General features: G+C 46.4%; 1 protein-coding gene and 1 non-coding gene across 2 annotated transcripts in view; one reads left to right on the top strand and one right to left on the bottom strand.

Annotated features, from left to right (window-relative positions):
* The window catches only part of CLVS2 (clavesin 2), a 76175-nt gene extending 67970 nt beyond the window's left edge, over positions 1–8205 (bottom strand). The window contains exon 1 of the mRNA XM_038742652.1: positions 7784–8205. Within this exon, the coding sequence (XP_038598580.1) occupies positions 7784–8172 (389 nt within the window). The 5' untranslated portion in view covers positions 8173–8205. The remainder of the gene's footprint in view (positions 1–7783) is intronic.
* A 17301-nt stretch (positions 8206–25506) lies between these two features.
* LOC119923814 lies at positions 25507–25644 on the top strand. The gene has a single exon (XR_005448978.1). It is a non-coding gene; the product is annotated as a small nucleolar RNA SNORA7 (small nucleolar RNA).
* The last annotated feature ends 372 nt before the right edge of the window (positions 25645–26016 follow it).

Below are 26016 nucleotides of genomic sequence, written 5' to 3' on the forward strand. Positions count from 1 at the left end.
TTATTTTACTAAGTGCTGGGGTAGATGCAATCTAAGCATATCAGACAAAGGTTCCACCCTCATGGGGCTCCCAGTCAAGAAGACAGAATAAAATATCAGCTGTACAAGAAATGACAATTAACCATATTTTTTCAGAACTTCAAAATCAATCCAAGATTAACCTCCTAACAGTAGTAGTAGTAATAGTAGCAGGCGGTAGTAATAGCAGTAGTAGCGATAACGATATTTATTTAGCACTTAATGTGTGCAGAGCACTGTGTTTAGCACTGGGAAATGATTCTCGCCTGTCCCGCCATCGACTCCCAGCGCATGTCCTCCCCCTGGCCTGGAATGCCCTTCCTCCGCACATCCGCCAAGCTAGCTTTCTTCCTCCCTTCAAAGCCCTACTGAGAGCTCACCTCCTCCAGGAGGCCTTCCCAGACTGAGCCCCCCATTCTTCTCCCCCTCCCTATCCCCCCCGCCCTACCTCCTTCCCCTCCCCACAGCATCTGTATATATGTTTGTACAGATTTATTACCCTATTCATTTTACTTGTACATATTTACTATTTTATATGTTTTATTTTGTTAATATGTTTTGTTTTGTCATCTGTCTCCCCCTTCTAGACTGTGAGCCCGCTGTTGGGTAGGGACTGTCTCTATATGTTGCCAGCTTGTACTTCCCAAGCGCTTAGTACAATGCTCTGCACACATTAAACAATCAATAAATACGACTGACTGACTGAATGAATGAATGAATGAGTTCACACATGGGAATTAGATATGGTCCATGTCCTTAGGACGTTCACGCCTTAAAAATGGATTACAAGAGCCTGCTGGGCAGGGAATGTGTCCTCCAACTCTGTGACTGCGGTTTAGTACAGTGCTTTCCACAAAGTAAGTGCTCAATAAATGTCACTGATTGATCTAATTTTTTTCTGTACGTTTTCTAGTGTTCATTCTCTTATCTCTGATCTTTGTTCTGAGAGTGAACGATATTTCCTAATAATTTCCATTTGTTTAAGAAAACGTATTTTGGGTCATTCATTCATTCATTCAATCATATTTATTGAGTGCATACTGTGTGCAGAGCACTGTACTAAGCATTTGGGAAGTACAAGTCAGCAACATATAGAGACGGTCCCTACCCAACAACGGTCTCACAGTCTAGAATGGGGAGACAGACAACAAAACAAAACATGTAGATAGGTGTCAAAATCATCAGAACAAATAGAATTAAAGTTATATGCACATCATTAACAAAATAAATAGGATAGTAAATATGCACAAGTAAAATAAATAGAGTAATAAATCTGTACAAATATATATATAACAAGTGATTTGGGGAGGGGAAGGAGGTAGGGTGGGGGGGGATGGGGAGGAGGAGAGGAAAAAGGGGGCTCAGTCTGGGAAGGCCTACTGGAGGAGGTGAGCTCTCAGTAGGGCTTTGAAGGGAGGAAGAGAGCTAGCTTGGCGGATGTGCAGAAGGAGGATATTCCAGGCCAGGGGGAGGACGTGGGCCGGGGATCTAAAGCGGGACAGGTGAGAATGAGGCACAGTTAGGAGGTTAGTGGCAGAGGAGCGGAGGGTGTGGGCTGGGCTGTAGAAGGAAAGAAGGGAGGTGGGGTAAGAGGGGGTGAGGTGATGGACAGCCTCGAAGCCGAGAATGAGGAGTTTTTGCTTGATTCGTAGGTTGACAGGCAGCCACTGGAGATTTTTGAGGAGAGGAGTTACATGCCCAGAGTGTTTCTGCACAAAGATAATCTGGGCAGCAGTGTGAAGTATAGACTGAAGCGGGGAGAGGCAGGAGGATGGGAGATCAGAGAGGAGGCTGATGCAGTGACCCAGTAGGGCTAGGATGAGAGATTGAACCAGCAAGGTAGCAGTGTAGATGGAGAGGAAAGGGCAGATCTTGGCGATGTTGTGGAGGTGTGACTGGCAGATTTTGGTGACAGATTGGATGTGTGGGGTGAATGAGAGAGCGGAGTCGAGGATGACACCAAGGTTGCGGACTTGTAAGACGGGAAGATTGGTAGTGCCATCTACAGCGACGGGAAAGTCGGGGAGAGGGCAGGGATTGGGAGGGAAGATAAGGAGTTCAGTCTTGGACATATGGAGTTTTAGGTGGTGGGCAGACATCCAGATGGAGATGTCCTGAAGGCAGGAGGAGATACAAGCCTGGAGGGAGGGAGAGATAGCAGGGGCAGAGATGTAGATTTGGGTGTCATCAGCATAGAGATGATAGTTGAAGCCGTGGGAGCGAATGAGTTCACCAAGGGAGTGAGTGTAGATAGAGAATAGAAGAGGACCAAGAACTGACCCTTGAGGAGCCCCTACAGTGAGGGGAGGGGAGCAGGAGGAGGAGCCCACAAAGGAGACTGAGAATGAACTGCTGGAGAGATAAGAGGAGAACCAGGAGAGGATGGAGTCTGTGAAGCCAAGGTTGGATAGCTCGTTGAGGAGAAGGGGATGGTCTACAGTGTCGAAGCAGTGTTGCCTAGTGGAAAGGGTTCAGGTCTGGGAATCAAAGGACCTGATGACTGTTTGCTACTGTTTGCTATGTGACCTTGGACAGGTCACTTAACTTCTCTGTGCCTCAGTTACCTCGTCTGTAAAATGGAGATTGAGGCTGTGAACCCCATATGGAACACAGATTGTGTCCAACTTGAATATCTTGTCTCTACCCCGGTGCTTAGAACATTCCTGGATATATAGTATGTGTTAAACAAATTTAATAATAATAATAACAATTAAAAGCCTCCAAATGTTTTGACTCAGTGTCCAGGCTTGTTATTTTGTTAAATAATAGGAAAAGAACAGGCTTTTTTGAAGAGTTGAGGAATTTTCTTTCCTCTAGCCAAATCATAAGCTACAGTCATACAAGTAGGTGAATGTTAACTCGGTTACAGATTTAATTAACAGGTGAACACCTATCTCTGACTTCAATTTGTTTTACTAAAAATCTATCCAGCTGATCCTGTTATTTTAAATTTCCCCATCTCACAGCTTTCTAATGCTTCATAAATCCCATCGCTCCATTGCTCCTTAGACCATGGCATGTTTGATTTCCTCATAATTTAAATGTGGTGTCTTTTATCTTGTCCTATAATTCATAGTTTACCCATTCTCACATCAGTCTAAGCATTTCAATCTGTGGCCTCTGGACATGTGATATTCGCCCTGCCCCTAAACCCACAGCACTTATCTACATATCTTTAAATTAAATGTTACCAATGACTCATTTATTTATACTAATTTCTGTCTCCCCCTCTAGACTGTAAGTTCATTATGGGCAGGGAACCTGTCTGCTAATTCTGCTGTATTGTACTCTCCCAAGCACTTAGTACAATGCTCTGCTTATAGTAAGTGCTCAATGAATATGATTGATGATTGATCAATCAATCGGATTAATCAAGTGCTTACTGCACGAATGCGAAGCAAAATACTAAGCTCTTGGGAGAGTACAATATAACAGAGTTGGTAGACCCATTCCTTGCCCACAAGATGATGCTCACAGTCTAGAGGGGGAGACAGACATTAATATAAATTAATAAATTACAGATATACACATAAGTGCTGTGGGACTGAGATGGGGGCTAAATAAAGAGTGGAAATCCAATTGCAATGCGACACAGGAAGGAGTAGAATAGGAACTGAGGGCTTAGTCGGGGCACGCATGTTGGAGGAGATGAGAAGCAGCGTGGCTCAGTGGAAAGAGCCCGGGCTTCGGAGTCAGAGGTCAGGGGTTCAAATCCCGGCTCCACCAACTGTCAGCTGTGTGACTTTGGCCAAGTCACTTCACTTCTCTGGGCCTCAGTTCCCTCATCTGTAAAATGGGGATTAAGACTGTGAGCACCCCCGTGGGACAACCTGATCACCTTGTAACCTCCCCAGCGCATAGAACAGTGCTTTGCACGTAGTAAGCGCTTCATAAATGCCATCATTATTATTATTATGTGATTTTGAAGGCAGGAGATAAAGGGGGAGGGCGTTCCAGGCCAGATGCGGGATGTGGGCGAGAGGTCGGTGGTGACACAGATGAGATCGAGGTGCGATTAGAGGAGCAGAGTGGGCTGAGTTAGGTAGGAATTCAGAGAGGTAAAGATGGAAGTGGGCATGGCAATTCAGAGCTTTAAAGTCAAGGATAAGGAGTTTCCTGTGAAGGTGGAGGGGTAACCACTTGGTGCCTTTTCAGTCATATTTACTTTAAAAAGAGGAATAACAACCAGGAAAATGGCTTAATAACCATGGGCATTTTGACTTCTTCAAATAATGTGGAGAATGTTAACTACAGAACAGTGCTTTACGCATAGTAAGCACTTAATAAATGACATTATCATTATTATCATTATTACAGATTAGGCCAGTGCTCTGTATTTAATCCCACATCGAAGGACATCTTGGTAGAAAGTCCTTGAAGCAAAACTAACCTCTTCCTACTCACCACACACACAAACACACACACACCTGCATACACACTGCGGTTTGTCTACATTTTGTTGTACGATGGAGGTTTCCACAATCTGGGTGAGAAGAATGAAGTTTAGACAATGGAGGATTTAAGATCAAACAAGATCCAGAAGAATAAACATGACCTTACCGGTATATTCACATTTTAATAAAGCAAAAAGACGTCCAGATAACAACGAAACACAACATCCCTAAGATGGTTATGAGGCCATCACTTGGGTCAGAATGGCACTTTTCCCAGAATTAATAATTGCACTGTGTTCTGTTGGGGAAATTAAAGTGGCTCCCTCCTACCATTTTCAAGTCTCAATGACAGTCTTTTATTCCATAAATCACCCTCCACTGTGAATATCTACGGGAACTCCGACATCCAAAGACATATTCTAACTTCCCAAATCTTCTTGCCTGACAAGGCATGTTAGAGGGAGAGAGAGAGAGCTGCCGAGCGCCCTTCTGAACTAACATAATAACCCCCATGGTTCTGCAGCATGCCTCCCCCTCAGTTAAATAGCCACAGTTTGCCAGAAGGACTAACACATGCTCATAATACCAGGAAGCGTTCCGCCTTCCTTCCCACAGCAGGAAACTAGCCAACGAGGGGATGGGAAGCACATTCTGGGCATCGGTGACAGGTGTCAAAATGAGCACAGCGGGCATCCTTTATGGGCAGCACAGGCGGGAATATTTCGCTCCTAGAGGAAAGCTGGATGTGACACTGGATCTGTGCATCCTCTGACCTCTGTGTTCTTAGGTTTACGCACTGGCCCTGTCCTGGTTGAAGAAGACTGGAACCATTCCTCCATGTTCTCTCCTAACACCTGCCTTCGAATAAAAACCCCTCTGTTTCTGCAGGGTTCTGAGTGGCGGTAGGCCAGGAATTCCTCCCTCCCCACTCTTTTTCATCACCACTACCACCATCATCGTCTCCATCCCCACCACCTCTGCCATTATCACCGCCATTACCAAAACCACTGCCATCTCCATCGCCATCCCCAGCACCACCACTACCATCATCACCATCCCGCCACTACTTGAGCAGCAGCGTGGCTCAGTGGAAAGAGCATGGGCTTTGGAGTCAGAGGTCATGGGTTCAAATCCCAGCTCTGCCAACTGTCAGCTGTGTGACCCTGGGCAAGTCACTTCACTTCTCTATGCCTCAGTTCCCTCATCTGTAAAATGGGGATGAAGACTGTGAGCCCCCCGTGGGACAAACTGATCACCTTGTAACCTCCCCAGTGCTTAGAACAGTGCTTTGCACATAGTAAGTGCTTAATAAATGCCATCATTATCAGAGAAGCAGCGTGGCTCAGTGGAAAGAGCACAGGCTGTGGAGTCAGAGGTCATGGGTTCAAATCCCCGCTCTGCCAACTGTCAGCTGGGTGACCCTGGGCAAGTCACTTCACTTCTCTGGGCCTCAGTTCCCTCATCTGTAAAATGGGGATGAAGACTGTGAGCCCCTCGTGGGACAGCTTGATCACCTTGTAACCTCCCCAGTGCTTAGAACAGTGCTTTGCACATAGTAAGAGCTTAATAAATGCCATCATCATCATCATCATCACTACAAACATCACCACCACCAACGCCATCATCGATTCCACCGTTGCCACCGATACCGCCTTCATCATCACCATTTGCATCGGCAAGACCACAATCCTCGCCGCTACTGCCAATGCGGCCACCATCTGGACCATCACCATTACCATTCGTTCATTCATTCATTCAATTGTATTAATTGAGCACTTACTGTGTGCAGAGCACTGTACTAAGCGCTTGGGAAGTACAAGTCGGCAATGTAGAGAGACGGTCCCTACCCAACAACGGGCTCACACTCTAGAAGGGGGAGATGGACGACAAAACAAAACATGTGGACAGGTGTCAAGTCGTCCACTTGTACTTCCCAAGTGCTTAGTACAGTGCTCTGCACACAGTAAGCGCTCAATAAATACGATTGAATGAATGAACAAAGTCATCAGAAGAAATATAATTAAAGCTAAATGTCCGTCATTAACAAAATAAATAGAATAGTAAATATGTACAAGTAAAACAAATAAAGTAATAAATCTATATGAACACGTATACAGGTGCTACGGGGAGGAGAAGGAGGTAGGGCCGGGGAAATGCGGCAGAGGAGAGGAAAAAGGGGGCTCAGTCTGGGGAAAGGGGGGAAAAGGGAGAAAAAGGGGGAAAAATTACCACCACCATCACCATTCATTCATTCATTCATTCATTCAATTGTATTTATTGAGCACTTAAAGCGTGCAGAGCACTGTACTAAGTGCTTGGAGAGTACAATTTGTCAACAAATGTCCGATGACCTGAATTTTCAGCTTTTGTGTGGAGGCCGTAAGGTGGGCTGTGCTATTTCATTCTTTCAATCGTATTTATTGAGCGCTTACTGTGTGCAGAGCACTGTACTAAGCTCTTCTCTCCCACCGATTCCCATCCCATTCCTAATTATAATGGTATTTTTTAAGGGCCTAGTATGTGCAAGGCACTGTTCTAAGCCCTGGGGAGGTTACAAGGTGATCAGGTTGTCCCACGGGGGGCTCACAGTCTCAATCCCCACTTTACAGATGAGGGAACTGAGGCCCAGGGAAGTGAAGTGACTCCCCCAAAGTCACACAGCTGACGATTGGCAGCGCTGGACCTCTGACTCCAAAGCCCGGGCTCCTCTTTCCACAGAGCCACGCTGCTTCTCGGTTGCCGATGTTCTGCCATCACCACTACCAATCAATCAATCGATCATATTTATTGAGCGCTTACTGTGTGCAGAGCACTGTACTAAGCTCTTCTCTCCCACCGATTCCCATCCCATTCCTAATTATAATGGTATTTTTTAAGGGCCTAGTATGTGCAAGGCACCGTTCTAAGCCCTGGGGAGGTTACAAGGTGATCAGGTTGTCCCACGGGGGGCTCACAGTCTCAATCCCCACTTTCCAGATGAGGGAACTGAGGCCCAGGGAAGTGAAGTGACTCGCCCAAAGTCACACAGCTGACGATTGGCAGCGCTGGACCTCTGACTCCAAAGCCCGGGCTCCTCTTTCCACAGAGCCACGCTGCTTCTCGGTTGCCGATGTTCTGCCATCACCACTACCAATCAATCAATCGATCGTATTTATTGAGCGCTTACTGTGTACATATTGAGCGCTTACTGAGCGCTTACTGTGTGCAGAGCACTGTACTAAGCGCTTGGGAAGTCCAAATCGGCAACACATAGAGACAGTCCCTACCCAACAGCAGGCTCCCAGTCTAGAAGACCACCACCGTCTTCCCCGCCACCACCTCCCACCGGCAAGGGAGTCGGGCCTGCAGAGGGAGCTGGGTTCGAGCTTTACCTGCTCTGATCCCAGTTGGAAGCGAACAGGACGAGGATCTTCCGGCCGTAGTGGTCCAGGTTGGCCAGTCCCCCGGGGAACCCATCCTTCAGCGCCTGCTTGATGCCGGGGTCGGTGGCCTTGAAGCTTTTGAACATGTCCAGGTTCTGCTGGCGGTACTCGAAGTATTGAGCCAGCAGGCGGAACGCCTCAAAGTGCTGAAACTTCCTGGCCCGCAGGAAGCGGAGGATGAAGGCATCGTCCGTCCGGAGGAAGCCGATGTCCGGCCGGGTGATGACCATGTCCCTCACCTCCTGGATGTCCTGGTGCAGGGTGTCCGGATTCTCGTTCAGCTCGATCCTGGCCTTCTCCAGCGTCTCGGGGGACAGTCCTGTTTGCAGGTGAGTCATGATGCCGACCCCTCCCCGGTCCTCCAGCCTCTGGAATTGACCGATTCCCACCTCGTCTCCCCCCTCTCTTTAATCCAGAGCCCCCCAACCCCCTGACCCGGGGCCCCTTCCTCTATGTCCACCCCTTCTCGCCTTGCCCACCTCCTCCGCTTGTCTCCGCTAAAACGCCACGCACCAAGCCCCGCGCATCTCTCCCCCGGCTGCGGAAAAACGGGGAGCAGAGGGGGATCCCGCTTTCTCAGCCAGGGGGTCTCTGATCCCGAGGGGAGGGGGGATGAGAGGAGATGGAGAAGGGGCAGAGGAAAGGCTGTGAGTCCCTCCTGGGCTGGCTCAGAGAGCTTTGGCCAACCAGCCAAGCCCCTGGCACTCAGCTGATTGGGGGGCTGGAGTGTGGGGAGGGGGCTTCCCTCCCTGGGGGGGAGGCTGGGGAAAAGTGGGTGTGCTGGAGGGGGGATAGGGGGTGTCCTCTATCCTTGCCTCTGAGAGGGGGGTGGTCTCAGTCGGTCCTGGCCGGGCTCCCCGGGGGCGGGGGGCCCATGGCCCGGGGCGGGACCGGGCTCCCCCTCTGTCCCTTTTCAGGGCGGGGATTAGGGGCCAAGGGAGGGAATCCAAGGAGAGGGGATGGGCAGGAGGGAGAGGGAGTGGCAGAGGGGGTCCCGGGGGGCTAGGGGCTGCGGCTGTCCCAGGCATCCTGCGGCATCCTCGGGCCCGGCGGTGGGGACGGGCGGGACGGCAGCAGCCCCAGCAGCCCCAGCAGCCCCAGCCCCGCGCTCCTCCCCATCCCGCCCGGCGGCGGCGGCGGCGGTGGTACCCGGGCCCGGGCCCGGGGCCGGGGCGGGGGCGGTGACTGCAGCAGGCGCGGGGGGGAGGCCGGGCTCCTGGGGCCGGGGGCTCCGGGGCTGCAGCCAGCCAACCTGCCGGGGAGGAGGGCGGCCGGGCGGGCGGGCCGGTCGGGCTCCTCGCCCTCGCCCTCCGGCTCCGGCGGCCGCTGGACGGCAGATCAGCTCCGCCCCGGCCGGACCCGAACCCAGGACCGCCCAGCACCCGCCTGCTCCATGGACCTCTGCAGCTTCCTCAGGCTCCCTCCTCCTCCTCCTGCTCCTCCTGCTCCTCCTCCCTGTCCCCCTCCTCCTCCTGCTCTTTCTCTCCTCCCTCTAGCTTCCCCTTCCTCCTCCCCTTTCTTTATCCTCTTTATCCTCCTCTTCTTTCCCCTTTCTCCTCCCTCTCCTCCTCCTCCTTCTCTTCTCCTTCCTCTTCCCTCTAGCTTCCCCCCTTCTTTCTCCTTTTATCCTCCTCTTCTTCCCCCTTTCTCCTTCCCCTCCTCCTTCTCTCTTCCCTCTAGCTTCCCCCTTCCTCCTCTCCTTTCTTTCTCCTCTTTATCCTCCTCTTCTTCCCCCTTTCTCCTCCCCCTCCTCCTCCTCTCCTCCTTCCTCCTCCCTCTAGCTTCCCCCTTCCTTCTCCCCTTTCTTTCTTCTCTTTATCCTCCTCTTCCCCCCTTTCTCTTTCCTCTCCTTCTCCTCCCCCTTTCCTCCTGCTTCTCTTCTCCCTCCTCCTCCTTGCTCTAGCTTCCCTCCTCTTCCTCCTCCCCTTTCTTCCTCCCCTTTATCCCCTCTCCCTCCCCTTCTTCCATCTCCTCCTACTGCTCCTCCTCATCCTTTCCCCCTTTCCTCCTCCTCCCCCCTCCTCCTCCCTCTAACTTCCCCCTTCTTCTTCCCCTTTCTTCCTCCTCTATCCTCCTCCCCTTCCTCTTTCTCCTCCCTTCTCCTCCTCTCTACCTTCCCCTCCTCCTTCTCCTCTTTCTTCCTCCTCTTTATCCTCCTCTTCCTCCCCTTCCTTCTTCTCCTCCCCCTCCTCCTCCTCCTCCCCCCTCTAGCTTCCCCTCCTCCTCCTCTTTCTTCCTCCTCTTCCTCCCCCCTTAATCCTTCTCCTACTCCCACTCCTCCTTCTCCCTTCTTCCCCTCCTCCTTCCTCCTGCCTCCTCCCTCTAGCTTCCCCCTCCTCCTCCTCTTCCTCCTCCGTTTCTCCCCCACCCCCAGCTCCCTGAATTTAGGACATTATCAGAAAAGCTCAGCCCCAAGTTCAGATGTGGCCCTGCTTCCCCCACCCTTCCTTCCCCTCTCCACCCCCTGACCTTTGTACAGTGGCAGGGGGCTACTGCTGGGGCTGAGATCCCCTTCTCCCCTTCCCTGTCCCCCACAGCCCGTTTGGGAGAAGGTGGTTGGAATGGCAGGCTCGGAAGAAGCGTTTAGCCCCAGGGCCCTGCCCAGATGGGTACCAAGGTCCCAACCCCCGCTCTGCCTTGCTGACTCAGCGTCCAGAGGAGCCAGGCTGAATGCGTGAATGACGACTCAGTCATAAAGCCTGTTGCGTGATTGCTAAATTAATATTTTCAAAGACCTGGAACTGGGCCCAGGGAGAGGAAAATGTTTGGGGGAAGAGAAGCCAAGAAATGGCAGTCTAGAAGCCATTCTCCACATTCTGGAAAGTTGGATAAGTCCCTTAATACCTTCTCCACAGACACACAGAAATACACAAACACACATCCGCATACATGCACACACAGGAACCAGTTCCCCTGTCCACCACTGCCATAGTTTTCTCCACCTCTACACTAGGATTAGGGTGACCATACACCCCCGTGTAGCCAGACTATGTGGTAGGCATAAGCAATGTCAATCTATAAATCAATCTCTCATATTTATTGAGCGCTTACTGTACTAAACGCTTGGGAGAGTACAATTCAACAGAATTAGCAGACAGGTTCCCTGCCCATAATGAATGTACAGTCTAGAGGAGAAAAAGAGGAAAGTGCCCTGGCTACACTGGTCAACCAGCCCTGCACTGACCTGTTGTTGAACCTGTTCATTTTATGGGCTTGTACATCCTAGACTGGAGTATTTTTAGCACCTTTCTACTTATAAAATGCCCCCCTCTAGTATGATCGTCACATCTATTGTGTGTCCTGTTTTAAGCATGGCCTGCTGGGAGGCCTAGGAGTCAAAGGACCTGGATTCTAATTCCGACTCTGCCAGTTGCTTGCTATATAATAATAATAATAATAATAATAATAATAATAATAATAATAATAATAATAATGGTATTTGTTAAGTGCTTACTATGTACAAAGCACTATTCTAAGTGCTGGGGGACACAGGCAATCAGGTTGTCCCACGTGAGGCTCACAATCTTAATCCCCATTTTACACATGAGGTAACTGAGGCCCAGAGAAGTTAAATGACTTGCCCAAAGTCACACAGCTGACAATTGGCGGGGCCGGGATTTGAACCCCTGACCTCTGACTCCAAAGCCCGGGCTCTTTCCACTGAGCCACGCTGCTTCTCTAAGTCACTTAACTTCTCTCTACCTCAGTTCTCCTGTTCTCTTTCTTACTCAGACGCGAGTCCATGCGGGACAGAGACTATGTCCAATCTAATTGACTTGCATCCTCCTCAGCTCTTAAAACAGCGATTGACACATAGTAAGAGCTTAACAAATGTCATAAAACAAAACAAGCAAACAAACATCACCTTTTACCTCTCTCTCTCCACCCGTGTTTAGTCACTGGGAGGAAAGGAGGAAGGTGTGAAATCACAGTGTCCTGATGTTCCGGCCTCGCACCAAAATCACCCAGTCAACCTTACCAGAAATAATTACAAGGCCCCGGGAAGCTGTAAGGAGGACATAGTGTGTCACAACCTTAAGAAGTGAACAGCTCTAGTGTGTTCACGGCTTTAGCAGCCGTGTTGGGGGAGGGGGGCAATTTTACTTGATTTGTGTTCTATCGCTTCCATTATAAACCCCTGCTTTCTCTTGCACGGGTTCATGACCGAAAGAGAAGGAGGGAGATCTGTCCAGGGCAGCTAATTTAGCCACTCTGACCCCTCTCTCCAGTTCACCCCTCAGGGTTATTCTCCCTGTAGCTGGTGAAAGGAAGGGTTTTGAGCAGACTGCATCCCTCTTCATACAATCAGAACAGTGAGTTCTGAACTTCAGGATCGCCCCAAAATCGATGATGCCGGGAAGATTTTGGTGAGATTTGGTCAAGTGTCAAAGACACCTCAGAAATAGACCCTTGCTTTCTTCCACCATTCGCTCTCAGAGAAGGCGTGGAAAAGGATTTTGTTTTACAGTTGAGCACAATTTCCCAATCTATGTGAATTTCATAATGATGAGACCTGTGTTTTCGAACATGTCAGTCTACCTAAACAGGAAAACAAACACCACTTCCAGGCCAGTGAAAAGCAACATATTGATGGTGCGGTGTAATTTATTTATTGTGCACACACATTTTGGCACTGTGAAACAGTAGGGGCGTTTGAGTAGATCCATTATGTAAATCTAAGAATATTTTTCATTGCCTCACACCCTCCATTTCTCCTGGATATGTTTACTATCACTCTAGTCTGCACTCCGTATTAGAAAACTGGAGCTGAATCTAAAATAAATGTGAAAAGCTGTGCGAAAATTTAGCAGAGGCATTTATATCGGCATGCTTCGATTTCATTCAATATTCATCAGCATTACAAAATTAATAAAGAATAATAATGTTGGAACTAGAATGGTATGGATATGCTAATGAAAAAAAAAGATTAATTAAAGCATTCCCTAGAATTAATTGCTTCCCGAAACTCCAGTGATATTACCAACCTTGGGAGTGAGATTTGACTTACAGCTGCATTTGGCCTGGAAAAAAAAAATCATTAACATCTCAAGTCAGAAAGGAGTTGCAAAATAATTTATACTACAGTTACCCAGATGTTCCTGCTGGGAAGAGCTACAAATGTTCTTCAAAATGCCAGTGCTTATAGGTTTGTTATCCAATCGGGAAATGATTTTCTGTTAGAAGAGCTACCGAAGCTTTTGAGGATCATTATGAAGTCAGCCAATAGGGATATCGATGAAAGAGTCGTTAATTAATTACATATAGGACCTGTTCCACAGTTTCTATTTAGACCAAATTCCATTTCACCCAACTCAAGTATTGATAGAGGAAAGGTTTAAAGGCCCAGTTATGCCCTGGTCCTTAGATAACTCTTTACAAGACTGGAAGTACTCTGATTTAAGTCAGCGAGAATGTGTCACAACCTCCTTAAAATGCAGTAAGAGGGAATGTGGGGGTGGGAGAGCAATAAATCAATATCTTGACTAGAACCCCATGTGGGACAGGGACTCTGTCCAACTTGATCATCTTGTAATAGTAATAATAATAATGATAATAATAATAATGATGGTATTTGTTAAGCACTTACTATGTGCTCAGCACTGTTCAAAGCACTGGGGTAGATACAAGGTGATCAGGTTGTCCCACGTGGGGCTCACAGTCTTAATTCCCATTTTACAGATGAGGGAACTGAGGCACAAAATCAAACAGCTGATAAATGGAGGAGTCAGGATTAGAACCCATGACCTCTGACTCCCAAGCCCGTGCTCTTGGTGCTTTGTACAGTGCTTGACACTTAGTAAACGCTCAATAAATACCATAATTAATACCAGTAAATAAGACTTAGAAAGTCCACCCCTATCGCTCGACTGCTGTGCAGTTAGGGCAGTAGCAGCTGAGCATTTATTCAATTAATCAATTAATCAAGTAATCATATCTATTGAGCTATTACTGTGTGCAGAGCACTGTATTAAGCACTTGGGAGAGTTTAATACAACCATCAACAGACTCATTCACTGCCCACAATGAGTTTACAGTCTAGAGGGGGAGACAGATATCAATGTAAATAGATTATGGATAGGAACATAAATGTTACGAGGCTGAGGTGGGGGTCAATAAAGGGATCAAATCAGGGTGATGCAGAGGTTTAGTCAGAGAAGGTCTCTTTTAGGAGCCGTGCCTTCACTAAGACTTTGAAGGTGGGAAGAGTAATTGTCTGTGGGATATGAAGAGGGAGGGCATTCCCGGCCAGAGGCGGGACGTGGGTAAAAGGTTGGCAGCGAGAGAGATGAGACTGAGGTACAGTGAATATGTTGGTATTAAAGGAATGAAGTATGTGAGCTGGGTTGTAGAAGGAGAGCAGTGAGGTGAGGTGGAGGGGGTAAGGAAATTTAGTGCTTTAGAGCCAATGGTGAAGGATTTCTGTTTCTTCCTCCAGCCATGCCCAAGCCTGGTTGTGAAGCATTCTAGAGTCGGCTAACTCTGTGGTATTGTACTCTCCCAAGCACTTAGTATAGTGCTCTGCACATAGTAAGCACTTTAAAACACCACTGATCAACTGAATGATTGGAAAATCACTAGTCCTGGGGAGGGTGAAAGAAGGGGAAAGGAAAAGCTTGGCCTGTGAGCCAGGCAGGAAAGGAAATAGAGTTAGCAGCCTCCATTGGAGGTGGGAAGGATTTCTATCAAGCAGAAAGTAAAGGGAATCAGGATGGGGAAAAGTAAGACCAAGAGTGACCTAAGAACATCCTGGAAAATCTAGGCGATTCATGGTAACCACTTATAAAATCCTCCCCTCTACTATGACTGTGGTGTTTACCACCTGTCCCGATCCATTGCAAGAAGCAGCATGGCCTAGTGATAAGAGCACAGGCCTGGGAATCAAAGGATCTGGGTTCTAATTCTGCTGTGTGACTTTGGGCAAGACAACTTGCCAAGTAAAGGGAATCAGGATGGGGAAAATTAAGGCCAAGAGTGACCTAAGAACATCCTGGAAAATCTAGGTGACTCCTGGTAATCATTTATAAAATGTTCCCCTCTACTACGATTGTGGGGTTTATCACCTGTCCCGGTCTAATGCAAGAAGCAGCATGGATCAGTGGAAAGAGCATGGGCTTTGGAGTCAGAGGTCATGGGTTCAAATCCTAGCTCTGCCAATTGTCAGCTGAGTGACCTTGGGCAAGTCACTTAACTTCTCCGTGCCTCAGTTAACTCATCTGCAAAATGGAGATTAAGACGATGAGCCCCCCATGGGGCAAGCTGATCACCTTGTAACCACCCCAGCGCTTTGAACAGTGCATTGCACATAGTAAGCACTCAATAAGTAACATTATTATTATTGTTATTAACTCTATGCTTCAGTTCCCTCATCTGCAAAATGGGGGTTAAATACATGTTCTCCTTAGACTGGGAGCCCCTTGTGGGACCTGATCATCTTGTATTTACCCCAGTGATTGAACAGTGCTTGGCACATGGTAGGCACTTTTTAATTATTATGAATGATCATTATAATTGATATTATTAATTACTATTTATTAATAAGGAAAATATAATGACCAGTATAATCCCGGTTTGCTATAGATCCTCCCATGCAATTTTATGAAATTAGAGAAGTATCCCAGGATTGGTATTAACATCCTCCATTTCACCAAATCATAGTTCTTGCTCCCTCAATGTGCTTCAGCATCTCAATCCAGACTGGAGCATACAGGGTTTGTATTCCATTTAAGACCTGTGCCATTTCTGGACTTGTAACGTCAATGTCTTAGATTGCTGGGGAACTTTAATTTTCACACGTTCCTGCTCCCTTAACCTGTCTGGTGAGAAAACACGGAATAATTCAGAAATTGTCAGAAAACAAAAACTTTTGGATATAATTTCAAAGTTAGAAAAATAATAATGATAATAATAATAATTTGATATTTGTTAAGTGATTACTAAGAGCAAAGCACTGTTCTAAGTGCTGGGGAGGATACAAGGTGATCAGGTTGTCCCATGTAGGGCTCACAATCTTAATCCACATTTTACAGATGAGGTAACTGAGGCACAGAGAAGTTAAGTGACTTGCCGGAAGTCACAGAGCTGACAAGCAGCGGAGCCAGGATTAGAACCCATGACATCAAACTCCCAAGCCTGTGCTCTTTCCACTGAGCCACGCTGCTTCTCTAATGGCATATATAACACTAGTTGCCAGCCCTGAGCTAAATGTTGGGGTCAAAACACGGTAATCAGAGCAGACACAAGCCCTGTCAAACAAAGGGCTCATTATTTTATTTTATTTTATTTTGTTAATATGTTTTGTTTTGTTCTCTGTCTCCCCCTTCTAGACTGTGAGCCCACTGCTGGGTAGGGACCGTCTCTATATGTTGCCAACTTGTACTTCCCAAGCACTTAGTACAGTGCTCTGCACACAGTAAGTGCTCAATAAATATGATTGAATGAATGAATGAATTATCTAAAAGGTACTGAGAGGAGGTATCACATTCCCACCTTAGAGATGAGGAAACTGAGGACAAGAAAGGCTAAAGGATTAGCCCAAGGTCACACAGAAAGCCAGTGACAGAACTAGGATTAGAACCCAGCTCTCCTGACTCCAAAACCCATGCTCTTTCCGCTAGGGTTTCTTGTTCTAATTTCCCTTAATTACCAAAATATTATATTTATCATTATAATATGGCGTTTCCTCCATAAACCTTTTATTTGCAAGGGAATCTTGCCTTCATATCATGGCTGAACTCTGGACAGTGAGAGTAAGTAGAAGTAATAGGTTCCCACTGAAGATACTGACTGATTTTAAGCTTGGAGGTTGTATTGGGAAATGGCATAGGCGGTCATTAAATCTTTTTATTTCACCAGCAGCAATATTAAACATTGAGCAGGGAGACAGTGGTAAAGCCTTTGCGTACTATTTTGGGGAAGGGCAGACCTGCTATTTTTCATGCTTTTCTTTCCCATCATTGACATCACCAAGACAGATGGTGGTCTGCTCCAGCTTGTCTATCTGTGGCTTAGATCTCATTTGGGGCTAAATGTCAACTTCTTCACAAGAGCATTTTGGTGGGAAAGGACAAATAATAATAAATATATAATAATAATAATAATAATATTGTTTAGGCGCTCACTATGTGCCAAGCACTGGTCTAAGCGCTGGGGAAGATGTAAGATAATCATTTTGGTCAGAGTTCCTGTCCCATATGGGGTTCTAGGCAAGATATTGATTTATTGTCCCCCAACCCCGCATTCCCCTCTTACTGTATTTTAAGGTTGTGACACAATGTCACTGACTTCAATCAGAGTATTTACAGTCTTGTAAAGAGTTCTCTAATCAATCAATCAATCGTATTTATTAAGCGCTTACTGTGTGCAGAGCACTGTACTAAGCGCTTGGGAAGTACAAGTCGGCAACACATAGAGACAGTCCCTACCGAACAGCGGGATCACAGTCTAGAATGGGGAGACAGAGAACACAACCAAACATACTAATAAAATAAAATAAATAGAATGGATATGTACAAGTAAGATAAATAAATAAATAAGGACCAGGGAAGTTAAGTGACTTGCCTAAGGTCCATGCAGCAGACAGTTGGCAGAGACAGGATTAGAACCCAGATCCTCTGACCCCCAGGCCCGGGCTCTTTCCACAGGGGCACGCTACCATGATGCTTCTCATAACAACGACTTTGACCCTCCGCACTAGAGTTAAAGCTCATTCTTCCCACTGAACAGCGATGGGTTTCCAAATCAACTGCTCAATCTGCAATCGCCCATCCCCGCTGCCAGAAGTTAAGAAATCTTTTCCTACCCAAAAACACACGGGTGCTCATTTTGACGGTGGATGATGAAGTAAACATCTGGTCAGTAAGGAAGCTTCAGGGTGATTATAGGTCAATTTTCTTCCTGTAGCAAATCACAAGATTTGTAATCCTTCCCCGGCGGTGGTCCTGGATATTTCAGGAAGGCCAAGGAGTCAGCTCCTCACAGAGGAAGCATAAACTTTATGAAATTACTACTTCCCTTCAGGCTAAATCATTCTGATTGATACCCTACTCCAGACCTGTAATCTATTTAGCAAGAACAGTTCATGCAGCCACTCATGAATAAATGCCATTCCAGAATACCCAGGGACCAAACAGCATGGCACATTTATGAATTAGTTCAAACCTCTCTTATGCCTTTTGTGGTTAAGCTGCCCCTTTTCTGTTGGTGATATTTTACAAGGACCATGTGGGCGCTGGATTCAGCTCCATTAATCTAGTTACCGTCTCCTCAGTAGTTTATCTCTTGCTCGTAATGGGGGATGTAGAGAAGGTCGGCCTGTAATGCAGTTGGACGTGAGTGAATGGAATAATGAGATGATGTGAGATCATCATTATTATCATCATCAGTGGCATTTATTGACACCTACTGTGTACAGAGCACTGCACTAAGAGCTAGGGAGAGTACAATATAATGGCAAAGGGATGTTTTATTAACGTAATAAGCTGGCCACAGCTGAGTTTTAAATCGATCATTCTAATAGTAATAGTCTTGTCTCGTCTAATGCCGTTGAGTCATCTCCGACCCCTAGCAATGCATTTCTCCCAGAACTCCCCACCTGCATCTGCAATCGTTCTGGCAGTGGATCCAGAGAGTTTCCTTGCTAAAAATAAGAAGTGGTTTACCGTTGCCTTCTTCCATGCAGTGAACTCGAGTCTCCACCTTCAAATCTCTCCCACGCCGCTGTTGCCCAGCATGGGTGAGTTTTGACTTGTAGCAGATTGCCTTCCACTCGCTAGCCACTGCCCAAGCTAGGAATGGAATGGATATGCCTCTGCTTGACTCATTTTACAAGTGAGGATACAGAGAAGTGAAGTGATTTGCCCAGGTTGGAAGGCAAGCTGAAAGTGTGGGATTAGAACCCAGGTCCTCTGAATCGCAGGCCCATTCTCTTTCCAGGGGACCATGAGCTTCTGTGAGCCCGCTGTTGGGTAGGGACTGTCTCTATATGTTGCCGACTTGTACTTCCCAAGTGCTTAGTACAGTGCTGTGCACACAGTAAGCGCTCAATAAATACGATTGATTGATTGATTGATGATTAAAGTGTAACCATGAAAGATGAACTCATTCATAGTCTCCGGGGAATCTGGCCTGGAGAGTAACTGTCCACATTGCCCAAATCTGTCATAAAAACATCCATTCCCAACTCCTCCAAATGACCTCATGGGTCAGAACGTGTAGGAGCTGCAGTGTGGTCTTGAGGTTAGAGCACAGGCCTGTGAGCAGAAGGACCTGGATTCTAATCCCAACTCCACCACCTGTCTGCTGTGTGACCTTGGGTGAATCACTTCACTTCTCTGTGCCTCAATGGGGATTAAATGGGGATTAAAACTGTGAGCCCTATGTGGGACAGGGACCGCGACTAACCTGATTTTCTTGTATGCAACCCAGTGCTTAGTACAGTGTCTGGCACATAGTATGCACTTAAACAACACAATACATTTTATTGTTATTATTATTACTGCTAAGAATAATAATAACCATCCCTGGTTTAGAGAGCTCATCTCATTAGAAGCGGCGTGGCTCAGTGGAAGGAGCATGAGCTTGGGAGTCAGAAGTCATGGGTTCTAATCTTGGGAAAGTCACTTAACTTCTCCGTGCCTCAGTTCCCTCATCTGCAAAAAGGGGATTAAGACTGTGAGCCCCATGTGGGACAACCTGATTACCTTATATCTCTCCCAGCACTTAGGAAAGTGCTTGATACATAGTAAGCACTTAACAAATACCATTATTATTATTATTACCTGACTGCTGTTGCTCTGAAGACAACTCTGTTCAATCCTGAAATGCCAAAAGGATCAGCAGGCGGGGAAGGATCTTTAGAAATCCCCAATCAATCAATCAATCCTATTTACTGAGCGCTCCAGGCCCATCTTCAGCTACGGGAATAGCAGCTGGCTACTGAGGAGTGTTATTTGTATAAAAAACATTTGATTCGATTATGGATATGTTTGTGGGCCACTATTGGAGTTACCTCCCCCTCATTGAAGGTGGAGATTTACAGTTCATTCATTCATTCAATCGTATTTATTGAGCGCTTACTGTGTGCAGAGCACTGTACTAAGCGCTTGGGAAGTACAAGTTGGCAGTTCCAGCCTGCCTCTTCCTAGAGGCCTGAAGGGACAAATTTATCTGTCAAAGGGCTCTAAGATCTGGTCAGGAAGCCACTATAGCTTAGGAAGGCCCCAGTTCATCACGTTCCCCCCGGAAGCTCCAATTTCCCCATTCCTTATTTTCCTCATTTGTATCATATAAGAGCTACAGTTCCACTGAGGGTTACAGCTGGATGGGATTTAGGACAAAAAATGAAATTTTCCAATAGGCTCTTCAGCTTCCATGAGCTTCTCTGCTGCGATCCCTCCTCTCTGGCCATCTCTCATGGTTGCCATTACAATATTGCTGTATTCCTGGCCCATTTCTTGGGCTAAGCACTATGCCCTCCGCTGATGACCTTTTTTTTTTTGATAGCATTTATTGAGCGCTTACTATGTTCCTAGCACTGTTCTAAGCACTAGGGAGGTTACAAGGTGATCAGGTTGTTCCACAGGGGGCTCACAGTATTCATCCCCATTTTACAGATGAGGGAACTGAGGCCCAGAGAAGTTAAGTGACTTGCCCAAAGTCACACAGCTGACATTTGGTGGAGCTGATAAAATATCGATTCATTCATTCATTCGTATTTATTGAGCACTTACTGTGTGCAGAGCACTGTACTAAGCACTTGGGAAGTATAAGTTGGCAACATATAGAGACAGTCCCTACCCAACAGCGGGCTCACAGTCTAGAAGATTGCTGGGTTGCTGTGGTGGTGGATGTCTCCCCTTCCCCGGAAACTTTTTCTTCTTTTCATGGTATTTGTTAAGTACTTACTATGTGTCAAACGCTGGTCTAAGCACTAGGTCATGGGTTCAAATCCCGGCTCAGCCACTTTCATTCATTCATTCATTCAGTCGTATTTATTGAGCACTTACTGTGTGCAGAGCACTGTACTAAGCGCTTGGGAAGTACAAGTTGACAACATATAGAGACGGTCCCTACCCAACAACAGTCTAGCAGTCTAGAAAGTCACCCACTTGTCAGCTGGGTGACTTTGGGCAAGTTACTTCACTTCTCTGGGCCTCAGTTACCTCACCTGTAAAATGGGGATTAAGGCTGTGAGCCCCACGTGGGACAACCTGTTCACCTTGTATTTCCCCCAGCACTTAGAACAGTACTTCACACATAGTAAGCGCTTAATACCAACATTATTATTATTATTATTACAAATCATTCATTCATTCATTCAATCGTATTTATTGAGTGCTTACTGTATGCAGAGCACTGTACTAAGCGCTTGGGAAGTACAAGTTGGCAACATATAGAGACAGTCCCTACGCAACAGTGGGCTCACAGTCTCAATTAGGTCAGACACAGTCCCTATCCCTCATAGGACTCACAGTCTAAGTAGGATGGAGCTTCAAAGCTGTAATTCCCTTGCCCCCTCCTATTTCACCTGACTACTCTCCTACTACAACCCAGCCTGCACATTTTGCTCCTCTAAGGCTAACCTTCTCACTGTGTCTTGATCTCATCTATCTCACCGCCAACCCCATGCCCATGTCCTGACTCTGGCCTGGAACGCATCTCCCTCCTCAAATCTGACAGACAATTACTCTCCCCTACCTCAAAGCTTTACCAAAGGCACATCTCTCCAAGAGGCTTTCCCTGACTAAGCCCTCCTCTCATCTTCTCCCACTCCCTTCTGCGTCACCCTGACTTGCTCCCTTCATTCACCGCCCCTGCCCCCAGCCCTACAGCACTTTAGTACAGATCTGTCATTTATTTATTTATAAATAAACACCTGTCTTCTCCTGTAGACTGTAAGCTCCCTGTGGGCAAGGAATTCATCTACTGTTATATTGTACTCTCCCAAGCGCTCCATACAGTGCTGTGCACACAGTAAGTGCTCAATAAATACGAATGAAAGGATGAAGAACAGGTTATTTAATCCCCATTTTAAAGTTGAGGAAACTGAGGTACAGAGAATAATAATAATAATAATGGCACTTATTGAGTGCTTACTATGTGCAAAGCACTGTTCTAAACACTGGGGAGGTTACAAAGTGATCAAGTTGCCCCACGGGAGGCTCACAGTCTTCATCCCCATTTTACAGGTGAGGTAACTGAGGCCCAGAGAAGCGAAGTGACTTGCCCAAAGTTAGACAGCTGACAAGTGGGGAGCTGGAATTTGAACCCACGACCTTTGACTCCAAAGCCCGGGCTCTTTCCACTGAGCCAAGCGGCTTCTCAGCGAAGAGAAGTTAAGTGACTTGCCCAAGGTCACACAGCAAGCAATTGGCAGAGAAGGGATTAGAACCCAGGTTTTCTGATCCCAAGCCTGTGTTGTTTCCACCAGGCCTGAGCCATATATCACCTGATCCGGTATGGGATCTGTCCCAAAGGGAACCACATTTCTAGACATGCCTTCCTCTTGAAATTCTGCCAGAAAATAACTGGAAGCTGGGAGCAGGTGGGGTCTCTTCCAAGTGACGGGAGATCCCTCAGGTTTCAGAGTCTAGAGGAGCTCAGAGGATAGCCTTGATTGATTTATTGACTGATTGATTGATTGATTGATAGCCTTGGTCTTCTGCCAAAATGACAATCCAACCCAAGCCCCGTGCTTGGAACAGTGCTTGGCACATAGCAAGTGTTCAACAAGTATTACAATTATTATTATGAAAAGCCCCAAGGAGCTTTCGTTACTGCAGCTATTTCACCTACCATAGCTGTTTACAAGCCCTGTTCTCTGTGAGGAGAGAGAGGAGGCAGAGTCAAGGGTAAGGAGCAGATTTCAGAGCCATGGGGATGAGAAAATAGCATCAGTGAGGACATTAAGAACCATTACGAAGGGGCTAATACTGTCAGAATACTAATCACCGTTAATGGCCACCAACCAGCTGGGCCTGGAGGTCGTAACCCCCCACCCCCTTCCAAGCCTGAGGAACCAGATAATAGAGACGAGAGCCGCTGTTTTCACGAAGCTAAGACAGAGGGGTGTAGGATCAGAGGTGGGTGTATATTCGAAGAGAAAAGCATGTCACGACTCAAAATTGCACTGATAAATTGCCTTTGTAAGAGTTCATAGTTCACGGAGGAAATACTCAGGAAGAAAATGTGCTATTGAAAATCTAAGTTAGAATTGCTCGGTTTAGTGGAAAGATCACAGGATCGGGAATCAGGAGATTTATGTTCATCTCCTGGTTTTTTATAATAACAATTACTATTAACATTATTAATAATAATGATGTTATTTATAGTATCACGTGCTAAACCCTGTGTTAGATTCAAGCTGATCAAGTTGGACACAGTCCCTGTCCCACGTGGGGTTTACAGTCCAGGTAGAAGGACTTTATCTCTTTTATCCTTTTAATCCCTTGGAGAAGCAGCATGGCTCAGTGGAAAGAGCCCGGGCTTTGGAGTCAGAGGTCATGAGTTCAAATCCTGGCTCTGCCACTCGTCAGCTGTGTGACTTTGGGCAAGTCACTTAACTTATCTGGGCCTCAGTTACCTCATCTGTAAAATGGGGATTAAGACTGTGAGCCCCCTTGGGACAACCTGATCACCTTGTAACCTCCCCAGCGCTCAGAACAGTGCTTTGCACATAGTAAGCGCTTAATAAATGCTATCATTAAATGCTATCATTATTACAGGTGAGTAAACTGAGTCACAGAGAAGTTAAATGACTTGACCAAGATCACAAAGCAGGCAAGAGGGAGAGCTAGGAATAGAGCCCGGGTCCTCTGACTCTCAGGTCTGTGCTGTTTCCACTAGGCTTTGCTCTACCGTTGTGGATGAACTCAGGCAAATAAGCACCTAACAAATACCATAATTATTATTGTTATTACCTAACCTCTCTACACCTCAAGTTTTCTCACTTGTAAAGTTGGGAAACAGTGCCTGCCTCCATCTATCTTGCAGGGAGGTTTTGAGGATGAAACTAGGTTAACTTGTCTGAATGCACTTTGGGAAAACTGAACAGGGCTCTAGAAAAAAAGGATATTACCAAATGCAGAAGTACTTGGAGTAATAAACTATCTGGAAGAATTAATGGTGCCGAGAGGAACAGAGTGCAGTTTGTTTTTGGAAATGGAGTTTCCAAATATTTTAAATTATATCTTTACATATTATACATTATTTATTCATATTAATGTCTGCCGCTCCCTCTAGGTTGTAAGCTTTTTTGTTTTGTTTTTGTCTTCTTTTTTTAGTGGTTTTTGTTAAGCACTTATTGTAAGACAGATACTGTACTCAGTGCTGGAGTAGATATAAAGCTAATCAGGTTGGACACAGTCCATGTCCCACAATGGGCTCACAGTCTTAATCCCCATTTTACACATGAGGTAACTGAAGCACAGAGAAGTTAAGTGCTTTGTTAAGATCACACAGAAGACGAGTGGCAGAGTTGGGATTATGGGCAGGGACCGTGTCTGCTTATTATGTTACGCTGAACTCTCCCAAGAGTTTAATACAGTGTTCTGCACATAGTGAGCACTCAGTAAACACCACTGATCGATTGCGTTCTGAAGACTGGCTTTCAAACATTTAGATAGTGTGAGTGGGCTAATGCAGATTCCTCATTAAAAATTAGAGAAGACTACAAGGTGGTGTAAATCTATCTAACCCTAATCATAGCTCCCCTCAACCCCCATCTCAGTTGACGTGAAGCCGTAATACAGAGATGTAGGGGTAAATGTCAACCCCGTTATCCAAGATGCCCTAATTAACTGCAGGTCACCAAAAGCTCTGTTGTATTGTACTCTCTACAAGCTCTTAGTACAGTTCTCAGCACACAGTAAGCACTCAATCGATGCTGCAGCATGGCCTAGAGGAAAGAGCACAGACCTGGGAATCAAAGGACCTGGGTTTTAATTCCAGCTCCACCACTTGTCCATTGTGTGACCTTGGACAAGTCACTGAACCATCTGCACCTCAGTGACCTCAGCTATAAAATGGAGATCAAGACTCTGAGCATTCTGCAGGACAGGAATTGTGCCCAACCCGATTATCATATATAATAATAATAATGATGATGGCATTTATTAAGCGCTTACTATGTGCAGAGCACTGTTCTAAGAGCTGGGGGGATTCAAGGTGATCAAGTTGTCCCACATGGGGCTCACAGTCTTCATCCCCATTTTACAGATGAGGTAACTGAGGCTCAGAGAAGTTAAATGACTTGCCCAAGGTCACACAGAAGACATGTGGCGGAGCTGGGATTCGAACCCATATGTAACGAAGGATTGTACAGATTTATTACTCTATTGTACATGAACATATTTACTATTTAATTTATTTTATTTTGTTATATTTTGTTTTGTTGTCTGTCTCCCCCTTCTAGGCTGTGAGCCCGTTGTTGGGTAGGGACCGTCTCTATATGTTGCCAACTTGTACTTCCCAAGCGCTTAGTACAGTGCTCTGCACATAGTAAGCACTCAATAAATACGATTGAATGAATGAATGAATGAACTCATGACCTCTGACTCCAAAGTCCATGCTCTTCCCACTGAGCCATGCTGCTTCTCTGTCCCAGCATCTAATACAGTGTTTGGAATGAAGTAAGCACTTAACAGATACTATTAAAAAATACTGTTGATTGATTTCCTCTCTCAGGATGGCACCTGGAGAGTTTCCATTACTCTGCCAGTCTCGGCTATTGGAGGGAGAGTCAAGCAGAGGCCTGTCCATTCCATTCCTAGCTTGGGCAGTGGCTAGCGAGTGGAAGGCAATCTACTATGTGCTTTGCACATAGTAAGCGCTTAATAAATGCCATTATCACTACAAGTCAAAACTCACCCGTGCTGGGCAGCAGCAGCACGGGAGAGAGTCGAGGGCGGAGACTCAGGTTTACCTTGCAGAAGAAGACAATGAGTAAATCATGTCTGTATTTTTACCAAGGAAACTGTATGGATACACTACCGGAACGATTGCAGGTGGTGGTGGTGGTGCGTTTTGGGAGAGATATGTCCATGGAATCGCTGTGGGTCAAAGATGACGACAGCATAGGACAAGAAAAGTTGATTGATTGGCTGATCTCATTCAAATAATGGTCTTTGGCATACCAACCTGTCACCAAACACCAGAGTTTCTGTATTGCGCTGGCATAGAGGTGG

This window comes from Tachyglossus aculeatus, chromosome 2 (assembly GCF_015852505.1).
Source record: "Tachyglossus aculeatus isolate mTacAcu1 chromosome 2, mTacAcu1.pri, whole genome shotgun sequence".
Classification (NCBI taxonomy): Eukaryota; Metazoa; Chordata; class Mammalia; order Monotremata; family Tachyglossidae; genus Tachyglossus; species Tachyglossus aculeatus.